General features: G+C 43.2%; 1 protein-coding gene across 1 annotated transcript in view; it reads left to right on the top strand.

Moving 5' to 3' along the window:
- DDAH1 (dimethylarginine dimethylaminohydrolase 1) overlaps positions 1–15,951 on the top strand; it is a 57,624-nt gene that overhangs the window by 30,824 nt on the left and 10,849 nt on the right. The window contains exons 2-4 of the mRNA XM_068141184.1: positions 5,344–5,443; positions 6,593–6,666; positions 7,746–7,865. Of these exons, the coding sequence (XP_067997285.1) occupies positions 5,344–5,443; positions 6,593–6,666; positions 7,746–7,865 (294 nt within the window). The remainder of the gene's footprint in view (positions 1–5,343; positions 5,444–6,592; positions 6,667–7,745; positions 7,866–15,951) is intronic.

Below are 15,951 nucleotides of genomic sequence, written 5' to 3'. Positions count from 1 at the left end.
GTTGATCCCTGGGGAACTGACCTGTTAGCACTTTGAGCTGAGCTCTGCTGGTTTAGAAATGTTATTTAATCTCTCTCTCTCATTGAATGGTTTTCTTTCTGAATCTGTCTCTTTCCATTCAAAACAGTTCTGTAAACATTTTTCCCCTTTCACCAAGAGCTCAAGGCAAAGGTGGATGGGTAATTGCAGTCATTAAGGGATGCCTCATTTGGTACCATCCACAACTTCAGCTGAGCCCCATCTGTCCCCCTGCCCATTGGGGATTTGGGAGCCTTGATGGTGGCTTGCCCCCACCCCTGCTGCTGAGCCCTGCACTTCACGGGAGAGGCTGCCTCGTGCTTGGCAGGGGTTAGCCTGCGGCTCAAAAACATTTCCCCATTTCCACTGTCTGTTGTCTTACTGTCAAGAACATAAGTCCCCTAACATGGTTAGTGCACAGGAGCCCAGTAAATAATTTAGGAAGCAGCCTCTGTGGAGAGTGCATCAAATACTAATATAGAGAAGGAAAAATCCCTGCACATCAGTTACAGTAATTGGTGGAAGGCACAAGTCCAGAGGATAATGAGCTCCATTTTTAAAGCACGAGGAAATTAGATTCTTATAAATGTCAAACGCAGTTATTGTCCTCTTTCCTTGAAACAGAGCTGAGCTGGCTGGAGCCCATTGTCTCTCAATCAGCTTTGCTATGGATTAGACACATCCCATCTCACACCAGGAATGTGCTTATTAGAAAAAAAAAAAATCACTACACAAAGCACACAAGCTTTAATGCTCAACCCGAGGTACTAATGGCTATGTGTACAATAACACCCAATATTGTGTTACAAACCTTAAGCTGACCTGAGATAATACGAGACAGGAATCTTAAAGGATACAGATGAGTGTTTTCTTTGTGTGCTATGATTCTGACTACCTGGGATTTTAGTTTTCTGGGAGGAAAAAAAAATTAGATAAAGCGAGGAAAGGTGACTTTTCCTCTCGCTTACTTATGGGAAAAGGCAAGCACATCTTCATAGTGAACACGCTTGTAATCAAGTCATGTCCAAATACTTTGTTTTACTGGAGTCTCCTGGGTAACTGTGGCTTCACAGAGGACTTTCTCCATCCACCTTTTTTCAGTTCTCTCCTGGGAAAAACAACAGGTGGCTAGTTGTTAATGCATGAAAGCTAGCTCTGTGAATTAATCTTTCCTTTGTTATAAAAATCTCACAGTATTTAAGACTCCACACTTCAGAAAAATGGGTACCAGTTACGTGCAGAGAATAAAACGTGAGGAGGATAGAGGGCTTTGTAAAAATCAAACTCCTTTGCTGCGCCCTTATTTTTAACTTCTTACTGGTGAGTAACAACCCCTTGTACATCCTTAGTTAGAGACTATCTTGTTTTCTCTCCAGTGCAGGAGTTTTGTTGGAAAGTGGCACAATCCTTCCTGATGTAGGAAAGGTTAAGGATGGAGCCAAGCTCGCAATTCCCTTTCACAGTGATGTGAGATTCAAGCTGTTTGAGTAGAGTTCACCACATACTAACTCGAACACAAATGTTTTCAAGATGCATACCATGGATATGCTGTATTGGAGACACTACTCAAAACTATTCCAGGACAGCTTTAAAGATCACCTGGTGGGGGTAGTGTGAGTTCTTTGCTATCTCCCATGCAGGAAACTTTGCTATTTGCAAAAGCAGGAGGGATATTAATTTTTGGTTTTCCAGAATCCTGTGTTAGGAAGTTTTTTTGGTTTTTTTTTTTCCCCCTTTTTTCCAGTTGCCTTTTTAATAATGTCAAGTCTTTCCTCTGATCATAGCCAGCTTAGCTTGTGCTCCTTTTCTTATTTCTGTATCTACTGAATGAAGTTCCTCTTGTTGCCTATAGAAAACAAATGGTAACTTGACTCTTCTATTTTATACAAGTAACAGCTATTGAAAGGTACTCCTAGCATATGTCACCAGATATGTGAACAGCACTTTCCAATTAAAACTCTAGGAATTTTTACTGGCTGCATAAAATCCATTAACACCCATCATGGAAAAAGATCCAGCTCTTTATATGGCAGTCATTTTCTCTATTTAAACTTGGTTTCGTAAGCTGAAGTGAGTTCAGTCGTCAGGGAACAAATATCTTGAGGATCTTATCTTCAAAGCCTGGAACAATTGTGAAACAAATCAAACTAGTTTTCTATGATTTTGGACAACTTTTAGATGTGATAACTCATGTCTGTGCTACAGCTGCATTGACCCCTGTAAGTTAAAGAAACAATTCAAAGCCCGATGTAACCTGTTGGTTAAGTGGTGATCAGCAGCTGGTGATTAAAAGATACATATGACTGAAATTACAAATCTGAAGGCAATATTTACCTTCCATTTTTCGCATTAGCTAGGCTCTTTACTTAATTGGTACTCTAGTGCAAGTGTTATTAATTGGCCATTCTGGCCCAGGGATGTGAAGTGCTGCTATCTCCCTGGGAATTTCTGCAGCACCCTTGCCTTGGAGTCACTTCTCAGCAATGTGCAAGCATTTTGCAGGACTCCCTTTAACTTGTGCTTTGTAGTCTTCCCTCTTTCTAGAGGGAGCCCACACCTGTTGCTGACTCAGGTCTCATTTCTCTAGTCACAGGCACATCTTGCAGGCAGATCCAACCTCCTGCACATAGCCAAGGTGCATGCTGCTTGTCTTCTCTATAGGCTGCTAAGATTTTACACCTCTTTAGTCTCTTAGATGTTCTTCTGTGGTCTGGAGGATCTCCCACACAGAATGTGGGTAGTGTGGTCCTCTGGCACAGCAGTATCCACAGTTCTGCTGATACTCCAGGCTGCTGGGGAAATGGTGTCAGAAAGGAGGATGGGATCAGCATGAGGAGCAGGTGCATGGAGAAGGCAGCCACTGGCTTGGCTTTTCTCTGCAAGCTTAGACAGCTTCTACTGGGAGCACTTGATGAGAATCATGTCTCCTAGAGAGGTGTTACTCCTCTTGGTGTTTTGGTTTTGGAAGCTGCTCAGGTGGTGGATTAACTGGAGATAGGTGACCACGCAACAGGCTGGGCGATCCTGTTTTCTCCTGTGGTTTGGCTTGCTGCCTAAAAACTCCATCTGATAGGTTTATTTCTTTATTCCAACTGCCTGTGGCTGGGGTATTTGTGTGTCACTGTGTCTCAGTCGTGAGGCTGCTTGTCTGCTTCATGTCAACACAAAACAGGGAGTCTGTGTTCTTGGATTGGGAACCTTCTTATGTAATGCTGCAGCTTTATTACTCCATATCAAGCAATTGTTCTCTTCAAGTACATAGCACCTGCACAGTGAAAAACACTGGGCTTCACAGGCAACAGAAATCATTCTGCTATCATCACACAGATATTACAGAATGTTGCTGTTTGTACAACAGTCAATTCTCCCCTATTAACTCAGCTGTTTCCTATTTATTTTTAAAATACCACATGGGTCCAACCCTTCTTATAAACCTAGTTTTAAAGATCATTGGAGACAGGGCAAGAAAAGAAAGATCAAGCTTTACTACTAAGTCTGGAGACTCTTGAGTGCCAAATTTCAGCCTGAAGTCATTTCAGCATTAAGTGAAAGAGGAGCAAAAAAAAAAGTGTTCATAATGGTAAGGGCCATGTTAAAGGCTCACTCCAGCCTGTGCCAAAGTCCTGGGTTGGATTTTTTTTTGGGGGGAGGTGGGGTGAGGATGAGGATGAGTACTTTGGTCTTGGGGAGCTCTGAGGTTCTGCATTGCAGCATAACCTATCAGCATTCTCCAGGTGCTCCAAAGACCTGCCTTGGTCCTGTTCAGCTTTAGACTGAGCCACTTACCTTAATGTGCTTGTCCAAGGTTTTGTCTGTAAAGTGACTGCAGAGTGAGGATGTGCTGGGGAGAAAGAAAAAACTCCAGAGAGCAGATCAATCTTGGGTAAGATGATGTCCCTGCTGTATCCTTTTCAGACTTGTATCACCTGTCCTGTTAGCCCACATAGACCTGCTCTTGCCTTTTGGGCTTGGGTTTTGGGGTTAGTATGATCACTCACAGATGCCACATGGCTGTGTCTTGGAAAATGAGCAGGCAAAAGGGGGTTAAGTGGATCATGTCTGTCCCCTCCCTTATTCCTGAAGCCAGTACCACTCTTAGAAAGACAAGACAGCTAAAGCATGTGCTGCTATGGCTCTGAGGCTGCTGCAGCAAGGCTGGTGGACTAGTCAGCATTATGTCTCCTTTGTCTTTTTGTGACAGGCATAGTTTGGCAGAGCCCACTGCTAGGGCTGCTAGAGTTTCTTCTGTTGTTATATGATGCTGGAAGATAAACTAAAGCAGGTGACAATAGGTAAATTACCTGTAGGATATGCAAAAATGTGAGCTAACAGGTCTTCACTGCATCTCCCACATTAGTTAATGCTTGCTGGACATCTCTGGTTAACCTCAGTGAGGAGGTTTCACCAAACATGAAGATCCTGCTGTTCATGGGTTTCTGTGGGTGAGCTTGTATTTATATGGACATTCTGCAAACTGTAGTTGGAAGGTTTTGGGGAGCCACTGGTTGTGTGTAGGTGCTTGTTTTGGTTTACAAGGCACCGAGAAGATGTTGTTTGAATGTAATGATCATGGATGGAAACAGGTTCTTCTCTAGGCATCCTTATCAGCCCTTACCAGGAAAGAGGAAGCTTGCTGAAGCTGTGTTCCCAACTCCTGTTGTGATCTCCTTTCAGCAGGACATGGGCTCAGCAGCCCCAGGCTCCCTGCCATGTGTCTTTCTGCAGTGAGCAGCTAGCCACATGATGTGCAGACATGAAAGGTCTTACAATTCTGTACGAGCATAGCTGAAAACCGCAAGGTGAGGTCGTGCTTGGGGCAGCTGTACAGCTCCGATGGAAATGAACGTTTACCCATCTGGGGATTTCGCTTTTTATCACGTACATTCCTCACCTCTCAAGAGGAGCTTGGGATAGAGCTGCCACCTCCATGGTTTGCAGAGTCACATCTTATGTCTGGGCACTACGAAAGAAGGGAAGGTCATTCCTTTCGTGCTTTTTCCTGCTCAAATCCGAGGGACACGAGAGGCTGTTATTGTGTGGAGGGACTGGACTTAACATATGTTTTGGACTCCTAATCTGTCTCCCCTGGATGCAGCTTGGTTCCTGTGCAGAGAAGAGCTTGATGACTGTTTCTTGACACTGTCCCCTTCGGACCACAAAAGCCTGTGGAGAGAGCTAGGGAACTGCAACGGGCAGGGATACAAAGGACCCTGCCATTTGTCTTGCTAAAGGTGCATTAAAGGACTTGAATTCTTACTAACTGTGTATTTTGGACAGATGTTGTTTAAGCTTTTCAATGACACAATATAAACAACTTTTAAACAGGTTGAAGCCATGAAGAGAGTATTAGGAAGCCTCAACCTCAACATAGTAGAGATGGTAGATGAAAATGCAACCTTGGACGGTGGTGACGTCTTATTTACAGGTAAACAGCAAATTCACCATCACTATAGTTATTCTGCCTGCCTTGAAGACTGTGTGACCTGCCTGCATAACAAAACACCATTCACACAGCTTGTTAAATCTGTTTGCTAAGTGTCACAAAGGTAGCTGAGAGGTGAATTTTCAATGCAACCCTTGATGTCCTGTCTAATGCCCGAAGAAATGAGCTAGCAGTACACACTGTACGAAGAGCAGCACTGTGCATACAGATTTTATTTTAGCTTGCAAAATGCCAGTAAGAAAACTACTCCGGTAGTCAGCTGCCTGCAGTTGCTTCCTTTTTCTTGTTGCAAGCAGCTACTTTCACCAGGCTCATTTTCAGGACTTGTAAATATTGATGCAATCAGTTGTCACTAGCTTGAATCAAATGCAAAACCTGCATTTTAGTTCATGGGCAGGGTGGGGGAGTAGCCTGCCAGATGTCATGCACTAGGCAACTTATGTGCATGGTTGACTCAAAGACAAAGATATTGACTGTATTTTTTTTGTCATTAAACCCATTAGGCATTTTCTCACTTCAGCTGTGCACATGCTTGCTCCCTGCCTCTGCTGAACGAGCCTGTTTGTTTTGATCAGCATCACAGACTGGCTGCTTGGCTTAGTTTACCAAGGGGAAGGAAGGGTCTCAAAAGAGGCAAACCAGGAGGGGGGGCCTTTCAATAGCAGTAGAGATCCAGCACTGATTTTCTTTGGAGCTGAAGGATGCCAGAGGTTGTAGGACTGATTTTGAGACCAGAAGAAATCTCAGAGGGAGAGGGAAATGGTCAATCAGAGATGTACTTAATCCAGCCCAGCTGTTCTCTTTCCTGACTCGATGACCATTGCAGAGCTTAAGAGGAGGAAGCTATTTATGCTTCTGGCAAAATGCCTTCTGGAAAAAGATAATTACTTTAATCAGCTCTCAATTTCAGGTAGCATTTTTCCATGCTGCATGTTTAGTCTTACTATTGAACTTGAGAAAAGAAAGATAGAAAATCTGTGAAAGATTGCTTTGGAATGCCTCTAAAGCTGGCCTGTTTTAAAGTTGTGTATGTTCTGAAGGAGCCAATGTAGTGATTATTTTTTTTTTGGGGGGGGGATAACTGAAAAAATAAATGCTGTAATTGTTTTACCCTTCATTTTCTCATTCCAGGCAGAGAATTTTTTGTGGGTCTTTCCAGGCGGACAAATCAACGTGGTGCAGAAATTCTGGCTGACACATTTAAGGTTTGTAGATTCATTCATAACACAGGAAATACAAGCTGTGATCCACTGAACACCTCCAAGGAGGAGGGGGCATCCACAGCTTCTCTGGGCAACCTATTCCAGTGTCTCATTGCCCTCACTGTAACTCCCTGACTTTCTCATAGGCCCCTTTTAGGTATTGGAAGGCTGCTGTAAGGTCCCCCCCCAGAGTTGTCTTTTTTCCAGGCTGTGAACAGCCCCAGGTCTTGAAGCCTGGAGTTGCTCCAACCCACTGATCATCTTTGTGTCCCTCCTCTGGACTCACTCAAAACAGTTTTACTCCTATGCTGGGGGCACCAGAACTGGATGCAGTAGTCCAGGTGGGGCCTCGCTAGAGCAGAGGAATGTGGCAGAATCACCTCTCTCCTGCTGCTGGTCACACGTCCTTTGATGCAGCCTGGGACACAGTTGGCTTTGTGGGCTGCAAACACAGCACTGGCTCATTTTGAGTTTGTCATCAACTGACACCCCCAAGTCCTCCTCCTTGAGACTGCTCTCAAGCCACTCCACACCCAGCCTATATTTGTGCTTGGGATTACCCCAACCTAGGTGTGGGACCTTGCACTTCAAGTGCTTTTAGGACTGACATTTTAACTTGCACTCTTTTTTTTTAATTGAGAAGATTTGAGCATCCTGTGAAGTGACAAGTTCTGCACTTTGATCTGAAATGTGAGATCGCTGCCTGAAAGTAACTGCTATAGAGGGAGGCTGTTGTTATTGGAGAGCCTATCAATACTCACATTCTTAATGTCCTAATGCATCTGCAATGTGGTGTTATTGCTGCTCCTTGGAGAGGTTTTATGTACATACCATTTCATTATGCACTTCAATGTATTTCTTTACAGTTGCAACGATAGTAGTATTTGACACACGTTCTGGGTTTTACTCCAGTGTGCCAGACAAGGCAAGCTGGTCCAGAGGGGTATGTCATACTTAAACACATAACACTGTGCCCTGGGATATGTTGCTATTGTTCATTTGCAGAGAGTAAAATTAATTACAGAACCTCTCAATATAATTGTTCTAGTTCCATATAGCAACCAGTCTTTCCTCCCATACAGGACTATGCTGTCTCCACAGTCCCTGTTCATGATTCTTTGCATCTGAAGAGCTTTTGCAGCATGGCTGGACCAAACTTGATTGCCATTGGATCAAGTGAAGCTGCACAGAAAGCCCTCAAGGTAAAGCATGTAAGAAAATTGTCTGAAGGACAAATATTTTTGTTGTTGTTTTTAATCTCTACTGAAGGATGCTGGAGCTTTACAATAGATATAGATCAATAAAAGAGGAAATCAGTGCATCTCAGAGTCGTCTGTGTGCAAACCCTAATGATATATCAGGCAAGAGAACAGTGATGTTAATTTAATTTTATCTTCAGGAAATAAATGAATTATACAGGTTATTGCTTACAGCTTTGACTAAAAAGGTGATAATTTGGTGATAGAGAGGACAGAGATGTCATTAATGCAGATGTTGCTGTGAGGAAACATGGTTTTTAAAATGGCCAGAAGGGAAATAAAAGCTCTGGCAAGAAAGAGGAAGAGAGGCTGGATCCTTGTTGTGGGAGGTGACCTGTGTACACATTTTGTGGTCTAGACTTTCTGGATAAAATCAGTAACTCACTCCAGCCTCAGGGAGCAGAGTCCAGGATTCCATATCCCTCCTTCATCCATCACCTGGCTGCAAAGTCAAGGTCCTTCTTGGTTCTTTTCTCTCCTCTGGTCCTATAAGGGTCTCATATCAGAAAGAACTCAAACCTCTCCAACAGTTTTAGTCTCTGAACATTTTATTTTAAAGTGGGAGGTTTGGGTTTGAACCTCGAGCTAACAGGTCTCATGCAGCTGGATCTCTCTTTGCAAGCCAGTAATCTGGTGTGTAGTAAGTCAATGCTGTACTGGCACCATCATCCTCAATGCAAACTATTCATTGTTGTAGCTTTCCAACTTGCTGGGTGTGTTCAGAGCAAATCTACCAAATGAAACTTTTTCAGAGATGTGGGCACAGCCACCTGGGGCCATGCATCTCATTACACGTATAGTTCATGAAACAGCGCACCCCAGAGATCAGCATCTTTGTTTCTGCATGGTAGCACAGCTGCAGGCGCTTTGCAGGAGAAGCTTTGGCTAGAGTACTAGACCAGCAAAGTGCAACTGAGACTTTACCAGGCCTGCAGTTGGAGGGATTTTGATCTTGTTTGAACCAGTAGTTACTGTCCTGCATACTTTGGTTTGAGATGCAGGAAAGCCAGAGCATGTCTGGAAGCTTTACAGCTAAGTATTATGTATTTTTATCAGAACTTGCCTTCATTGGTTAAACAAAATTTTACTTTTCAGTGATGACAGCAAGTCTTACATTTTTATCTTATGATTATACTGATTTTTTTTGTTGTTGTTTGCCAATAAATAGTGCAGACTTCACTCTTTAGATTTGCAGAAGCCTCCTTGATGCAACATGATCGCTAATGTGTGAAAGAAGTTGGCTGTGTGTCCCTTAAAATAAATAAGGAGGGGTGGGGATAGCTCTATTGTACTGGTGAGAAAGCTCTCTGAAATCTGCTCAGTTTAAATGGAGCTTATGCAACCCGACTTAGATCTCCTGCCCTGATTTTAAAGCATGAATTATTTTTCAGACCAGCACCACTATCAGTGCCCAAGGCTGCTGATCTGAATCTTTGCCAGGCAGAACATTTGCAACAAAGAGTATGTAACACTGAAATCAACATCCCTGGTCCTCAGAGAGCTTAGGAACCCATTCTGCATGTCTTGTATACTTACCTTCTCTGCTTCACTAAGCTAGTGGCATTTATTAACTTAAAACATTCTTAAATACTTGCAAGGTAAAGGCCTGAGTGACTCGTTCTTACTGCCATGCTGTGATATTTTGTCACACATTTCTTTTCAGGTCTTACATGTTTTTCTCCTGGGTATAATTCTAGGACTCATCCCAGCAGCATTATTTTTACTATCGGAGTTTAGCAGAGGCTTGGTGGTTTGTGGTTTGATTTATTGTATTCTTTTTTATTTTGTGACAGTTGAAGATGTAAAATGTTTCAGTCCCCCAGATAAGATAAACTCAGCATTTTGAATTTTGGAATCTCCCCTGCTGGATATGGGTTGAATTACAGAAACCAAGAAAATGCAGTTCTGGCTGTTGTAGACTTGCATCTTGGCAGCAGCAGTTAAGGGAACAGGATAGCAGCCTGTGTGAGTTTAGGGGAGCCCTTAAACAAGAGGATGGTCATTGGCATCCCACATAGTTTGGAGTGACATTAAGTTTGCTCATTCATTTGAGCAAGCTGTCAGTTACTGTTGTTAGAAATCACTCCATAAAGCTCTGGGAGTACATTTCCAGATGATTACCCATGACTCCTCCCCTGCAAAACTTATGACAAATCATTTTGGTTGTAAAGGTCTTACATTCCTGATGCTTTGAGGTTGATTTTTAGTTTGGGATGGAAAGTGCCTTGCATCTTTCCCTGTGAAATGTGCACTATCCCAAATATCTCAAAATGCATTGTGAGCAGCAGCCTGATGCAGATTTTCAGACAACCATATTCAGTGTTTATAAACATGAGCAAAATTCAAGTACAATACTGGTTGCTCAGAGCTTCAATTTGAACTTGAGCCAGGACTGATCTGAGAACTCATCATTTGGATTAAAGCCTTTTGCACGACTCAGCTAATTGTGTTGCAGTGCATCAATTTAGCTGTTGTAGCCAAAAATATTTTTTGGATAAGCTGATTAGATGCTGCTGGTAAGTAGTTGTCAAGTAAATACCAGTTCTTAATCAAGGTACCTCAAAAGCAGATTTGTTTGTTTTTTAAGAATAGAATAGAATAGACCAGGTTGGAAGAGACCTTCAAGAAGGCAGTAATTAACAAGATAGTCTAGCAGTTTTCAGTTGTTGTTGGAAATGTTTTTTAATCAACTGTGTCATTTTCAGTGGGTTTCTCTGCACTGGACATTTAGCAAGCTATTTATGTGTGTGTTGCAGCTGTTTGCTCACACCCTGCCAGCTGAAGTTAGGGACTCTGCCCCAGAGCAGTGCTTGGATACCACAGTATGTGCCCTTCCTGTGCTCCTAGCAAGCTGACAGCTTGCATCAAGCAACCACATCACACAGCAACACGAAGTTACCTAGAGTGTGCTCCTTGCTCAGTGTATTGGATCCAACTCCATTCTTACCCTGGGGAACCTCTAGCTGTTCTTTCAGGAGTCAAAATCTCTTCAGAGAAATTATTGGAAAACAAGCAGGTAAAGTGTCTGCCTTGAAAATGACAGAGTTGGCAGTGCTGCTTACAACTAGGTTCCCCTAATATTTGAATTCTTACTTTTTTTTTTACCTAAATGATTTCTTTATTTGTTCATTTGCTTCCAAAGGAAAAAAAACAACCCCAAAAACCAGTTGGTAATCAGCTTCTTGCAGTCTTAAGGAAATTCAATTGCAAGAGAATCTCTGAGGCACTGATATTCAGAATTAAAAGCTGCTCCCTGGATTTCACGAGATCAGCTGAACTATAGTAGTGCTGTCAGCTGCTGCTCTCATCACCCATTGCAGTCTGTGGCAGTATGGTCCCCTGAGCTTCTACTGAGTCATTTGCCTGGCACAGCCCAGCATGCCTTTATTGTGATAGCTTGTTATTTTAAACCTCTTTGTTGCCATTTTTCATGTCTGGAAATGCAATCATACAAGCAAGATGATTAAGCTATTTTTGACCATCTCTGGCAGTGAAGTTTTCATTCTGAGTGTCTTGTTAGGCAACAAGTGAACTGCTGTGTCATGCTGTGCCAACATTGCTTATTTAAACTGGCATTTATCTTCCTACTAACAATCTTCTTTAAAAGAATTTTTCTTTACTGTTTTTACTGGTGCAGCTTAATGTATTCTTACAATATTTTCAGAATTGCCACGTGTTTACTAGATGCAAATCTCTTTCAGAGTGCAATTGATCGTTTTAGTGCAGTGTGTGTAATAAAGTGCTGCAGGTGAGCTAGGAAATGAGTGCAGAGTTTAGGATTATGGGACACATGGTAGAAGTAGATAATAAATCACAAAATGACATTTTAACCATGAAATCCTCTTCAGGCTCTGGCATGTACAGAATATTTATTTGGGCTGCAGTTGAAAAGTTGCACTCCAGGAAACTGGGTGAAAGAGACAAATTAATTACAGTAAGTATCATGGCCTGTAGTGGCTATCACATCTGAAACTTTAGCTTCCCTCTGCTGTTTTCAGCAAGCATTTAATTCCTTCTAGTTTAAACCTGTTCATGATTCTGTATGCCTAATTCCACAGTGGAATATTGACAATGGTGGTTGAGCCAGTAAAGCCTGGGATTGTTTCTGTTGCCTCGGTGAGACTAGAATTTCCTCCAAACGTGTCACCTTTGGGCTCTGATCCTGCATGGTTGGAGTTGCTGACCTCTACTGTGAATATGCATGAGGATCACTTTGGGCTCTGACAGTGTTGGCCCCAGCACAGGGAGGTGACAGCAGTGCTGTGGGTGAATGCTCTGCTCTTTTTCCACTGCAGAGGATGCAGCCCTGTGGTCTTGTGGGACAGCAGAACAGGAACTAGCCTGGGACATAATCCAGTTCAAATTCCAGCAGCAAAGGCAAAGACTAGACAAGATGATGATGGGAGCCATGATGCAGCAACTGTTAGACACTCCCTTCTGTACTCTGGTTCTATCCTGAAAAGCTGTGTTTCTGTCCTTTGGCTTGGTTCAGAGCACAAATCCTTTCTGAACACAAATGCTTTCTGTAGTGAATGAAGACTTGAACAGCAGCAGATGGTGGTGGACACAGTCCTTAGTTCAAGCTTTGTCTATAGCCAAACCATTCCCTGTCACCCTTTGGATATGTCTGACAATCCCAAAGGGTCTGAGGTTTACGTGTGTTCCCATTGTTGGCAAGCTCAGCTATTCCCTTGCTAGCAGTACGTATTGTATTGGTAGCAAGTGCCTGCTAATGTTGTTCTCTCACTCATTGGGGAATGAGGTTGTCCTTTGGGTAGGTTCTGATATTTGGTAATCCCCAAAGGACTAGCCCTAGCATTTCCACACTGGACTGGTAGGGAAAACTTTGGTGTATACCTGCAGCTCCAGGGTGATGCCAGCTGGCTGGTAATTGCTGATGGATCAGCAGGAAACCCGGCATGATTCCTAGGGATGAGGGCTGCAACATGGAGAGCACTCATCCTGCCATATGGCCTGAGCTTAATCCCTGTGGCCAGCCGCATCCAGAGTATTCCCTCTGAGATCTGGGATAATGTAGTTGCATGGGAAATGTATGAGGTTTTAATTGGTCGTTTCAAAGGAATGCATGCTCATTGCAGAGGCAGCATGGCCTTGGTGGATGTCAGGGATAAGTGGCATTGCCAGGCAGGATGTGAGGCAGGGTAGGTAACACAGCTGAGCTTGTGACCTGGAGTGGTGGTGGCATCTGCACTTCTGAGCTTGTCCTTTGTACCCCAGACTCTGAGCTCATTAGTTACTGGATTTTTCTTACAGTCAGGAGTGTCTCGGCATATGCACTATGTGACAGGACCACAGCTTCAGCAAAAGCCCTTCTTTTTTCTGCTTTTGATAAAAGGTTGGACACGATTACTTTGGCTTGTTCTTGACTCTCCCATTCAATACCTTCTTTTGGGAGAGGAGCTGCTCATTCATCCCCTAGATTATTCCTTGAAGGATGCTATTGCAAATGCAGCTGTTTTGACAGAGGTCAAGGGAGGCTTATCAAAACCCCATCTTGGGGGTAAAGCAGAAAGGAGTCATTTGGGTAACTAGGTTTGTGGCCTGTATTCAAAGCTATGATCAGAGCAGTAAGCATTGCTTGAGAGCAAGGAGTTACTGCATTGGTAGCTGCCCCCCATTTCTGTGATTAAATACTTTTTGTTTGTATTCCATCGTGTGTAACTGAAATCTCTACAGCGTGCCAGCTTTAAAAAGTCAAGCACTGTTTCCCTGCATGAGATCAGGGTATAGTGCCTGGATAAGGCTGAGGTGTTCCCAGCTCTGCCACAAACAGTGCCTCCAGAAGGAGCATGCAAGGGGAAAAAAATAATTCTGTCTTGTGTCCTTAGAAAGCAGAATGAAAAAGCTCAGCTAAATCTGCTCTTCCTATTGTCTACACATCCTTTTTTTTTCTTCTAGTAATGCACAAGTTTGCATGAAAACATTATCTCTTCTTCCTTAAGAATTCATCATTTGTGCCTCTGCTTATTCCCCACATGAAGTCATAGTCCTCTATTTATGGTATCACAATGGGTTGCTGTGGAAATGATTACTAATATTAATAGCCCAAAGAGGATGACATCAGGTAGGGAATTAGCAGAAAGTGCAGATGAATGATGACTTTTTTCTGTAATGCAGCAACAAAGAATTTAGTGAAGGCCAGATAACAATTGACAACTTGCCCTTAAAAAATAAGACTTTGCTCTTCTCAGCTTTATGTATAGGAAAATTGACTAATTTAATTATTTGCACTTTCCTTTTGCTCTTTCTCATTTTTTCCATTACTTCATGTATTAGGGGTATACAGCATCTCAGAGGACACAGGTCTTCACTGAGTAGCAGATGGCCTGCTCCTTTAAAAAGGCACCTAGTTTGGGTTGGGTTTTTTATCAAAAGGTAAATGCTGTGATAAACATATGGCACTTATCTGAGTGTCAGTGCTGTTCAGTTTCCTTATGCAGAAGAATCTAGTTTTGGGAAGGTATTGACATGCCAGTATATATTTATAGAATAGAGACTCTTCTATTAGCTTGGGCTTGAAAATTTAAGGGTGAGGAAAGCATCCCCTTCAATGTGTATTTTTTTTTTTCCCCAGTAAGGCTGTCAGCCATGGGAGCTGGGTCAGGGACGGTCTTGAGAAGGCATCATTTGATTTGTGTAAATGAGGACTCAACATTTCTACTCCTTTGCTGCCTTTTTTTTTTTCCATTTGATTCTTCTCTCCCTGGGTTCCTGTTCCCTAAGACAGAATGTTTGTCCTTTTGCCTTCTTGGCTGAAAGCAACAATGCATGAAAGCCTTATCCCTCTTCAGGTCATGGTTTCCCTTTGCGATGGTCCTTGTGCAGAGCTGGCAGGAAGGTGCATCAGAGGGGCAGAGCATCACAGGTTTGCATGTGAATGACACAGGGTACCTGTGACATCTGTGCTGATGCAAAAGGTGTCCCATGCCAGGAAAAGCCAAGGAGCAGGGTGGGAGTGGTTGCTTAACTCTGCCTTCTGGAAAACATGACTGAGAGTGTGCAGCAGGGAGGAAGAACCCAAAGCCCAGCTGCTGAGTGTGTGTGGTAGGTGGAAATTAAAGTGACACTCTGCCTGTGTATGGGCTACTAACTCTGGCATATAGAATAGGGTAAGCTGGGACAATGCTGATTTCAGGTAGATCTCAAATGCAGCTTGCTTCTATAAGGCCTATGTTACTCAACAGAATACAGAATTAACCAGGTTGGAAAAGATCTTCAAGATCCCAACACCAACTAATCAACTAAACCATAGCTCTAAGTGCCTCATCCAGTCTTATTTTAAACATTTCCAGTGCTGGTGACTCCACTACCTCCCTGGGCAGCCCATTTTATGTTATCCTAGCCTTTCTTTCTAGCAGATTTTTTGGTAATTTATGCTGCTCAAAGTGGCTGTATTGTCCCCTTCCTACTCTACCTCACTGATGTCTCTCTCATCTCTCTGTATTTTGGGGGTGACACTCTTGATTAATCTAGCTTGACTGTAAAGATCTGTTGTTTTCCCAGCTCTGTTCTTCTGGTCAGCTTGCTCAACTGTTTATAGAATAGAATGGAATAGACCAGGTTGGAAGGAACCTTTCAAGATCATCGCATCCAACCCATCATCCAACACTACCTAATCAACTAAACCATGGCACCAATCACCCCATCAAGTCTCCTCCTAAACACCTCCAGTGATGGCAACTCCACCACCTCCCTGGGCAGCCCATTCCAATGGGCAATCACTCTCTCTGTGAAGAATTTCTTCCTAACATCCAGTCTGAACCTCCTCTGATGCAGCTTGAGACTGTGTCCTCTTGTTCTGGTGCTGGTTGCCTGGGAGAAGAGATCAGCCCCCTCCTGTCTATGACCTCCCTTCAGGTAGTTGTAGAGAGCAGTAAGGTCTCACCCTGAGCCTCCTCCTCTCCAGGCTAATCGACCCCAGCTCCCTGAGCCTCTCTTCATAGGGCTTGTGTTCCAAACCCCTCACCAACTTTGTTGCTCTTCTCTGGACTCGTTCCAGCAAGTCAAT

Source organism: Melanerpes formicivorus, unplaced genomic scaffold (genome assembly GCF_026170545.1).
Source record: "Melanerpes formicivorus ecotype bairdi unplaced genomic scaffold, bMelFor1.0.p_v2 SCAF_7, whole genome shotgun sequence".
Lineage (NCBI taxonomy): Eukaryota > Metazoa > Chordata > Aves > Piciformes > Picidae > Melanerpes > Melanerpes formicivorus.
Note: the sequence above shows the minus strand (reverse complement) of the source record. Positions and strands in the feature narration are given on the sequence as shown.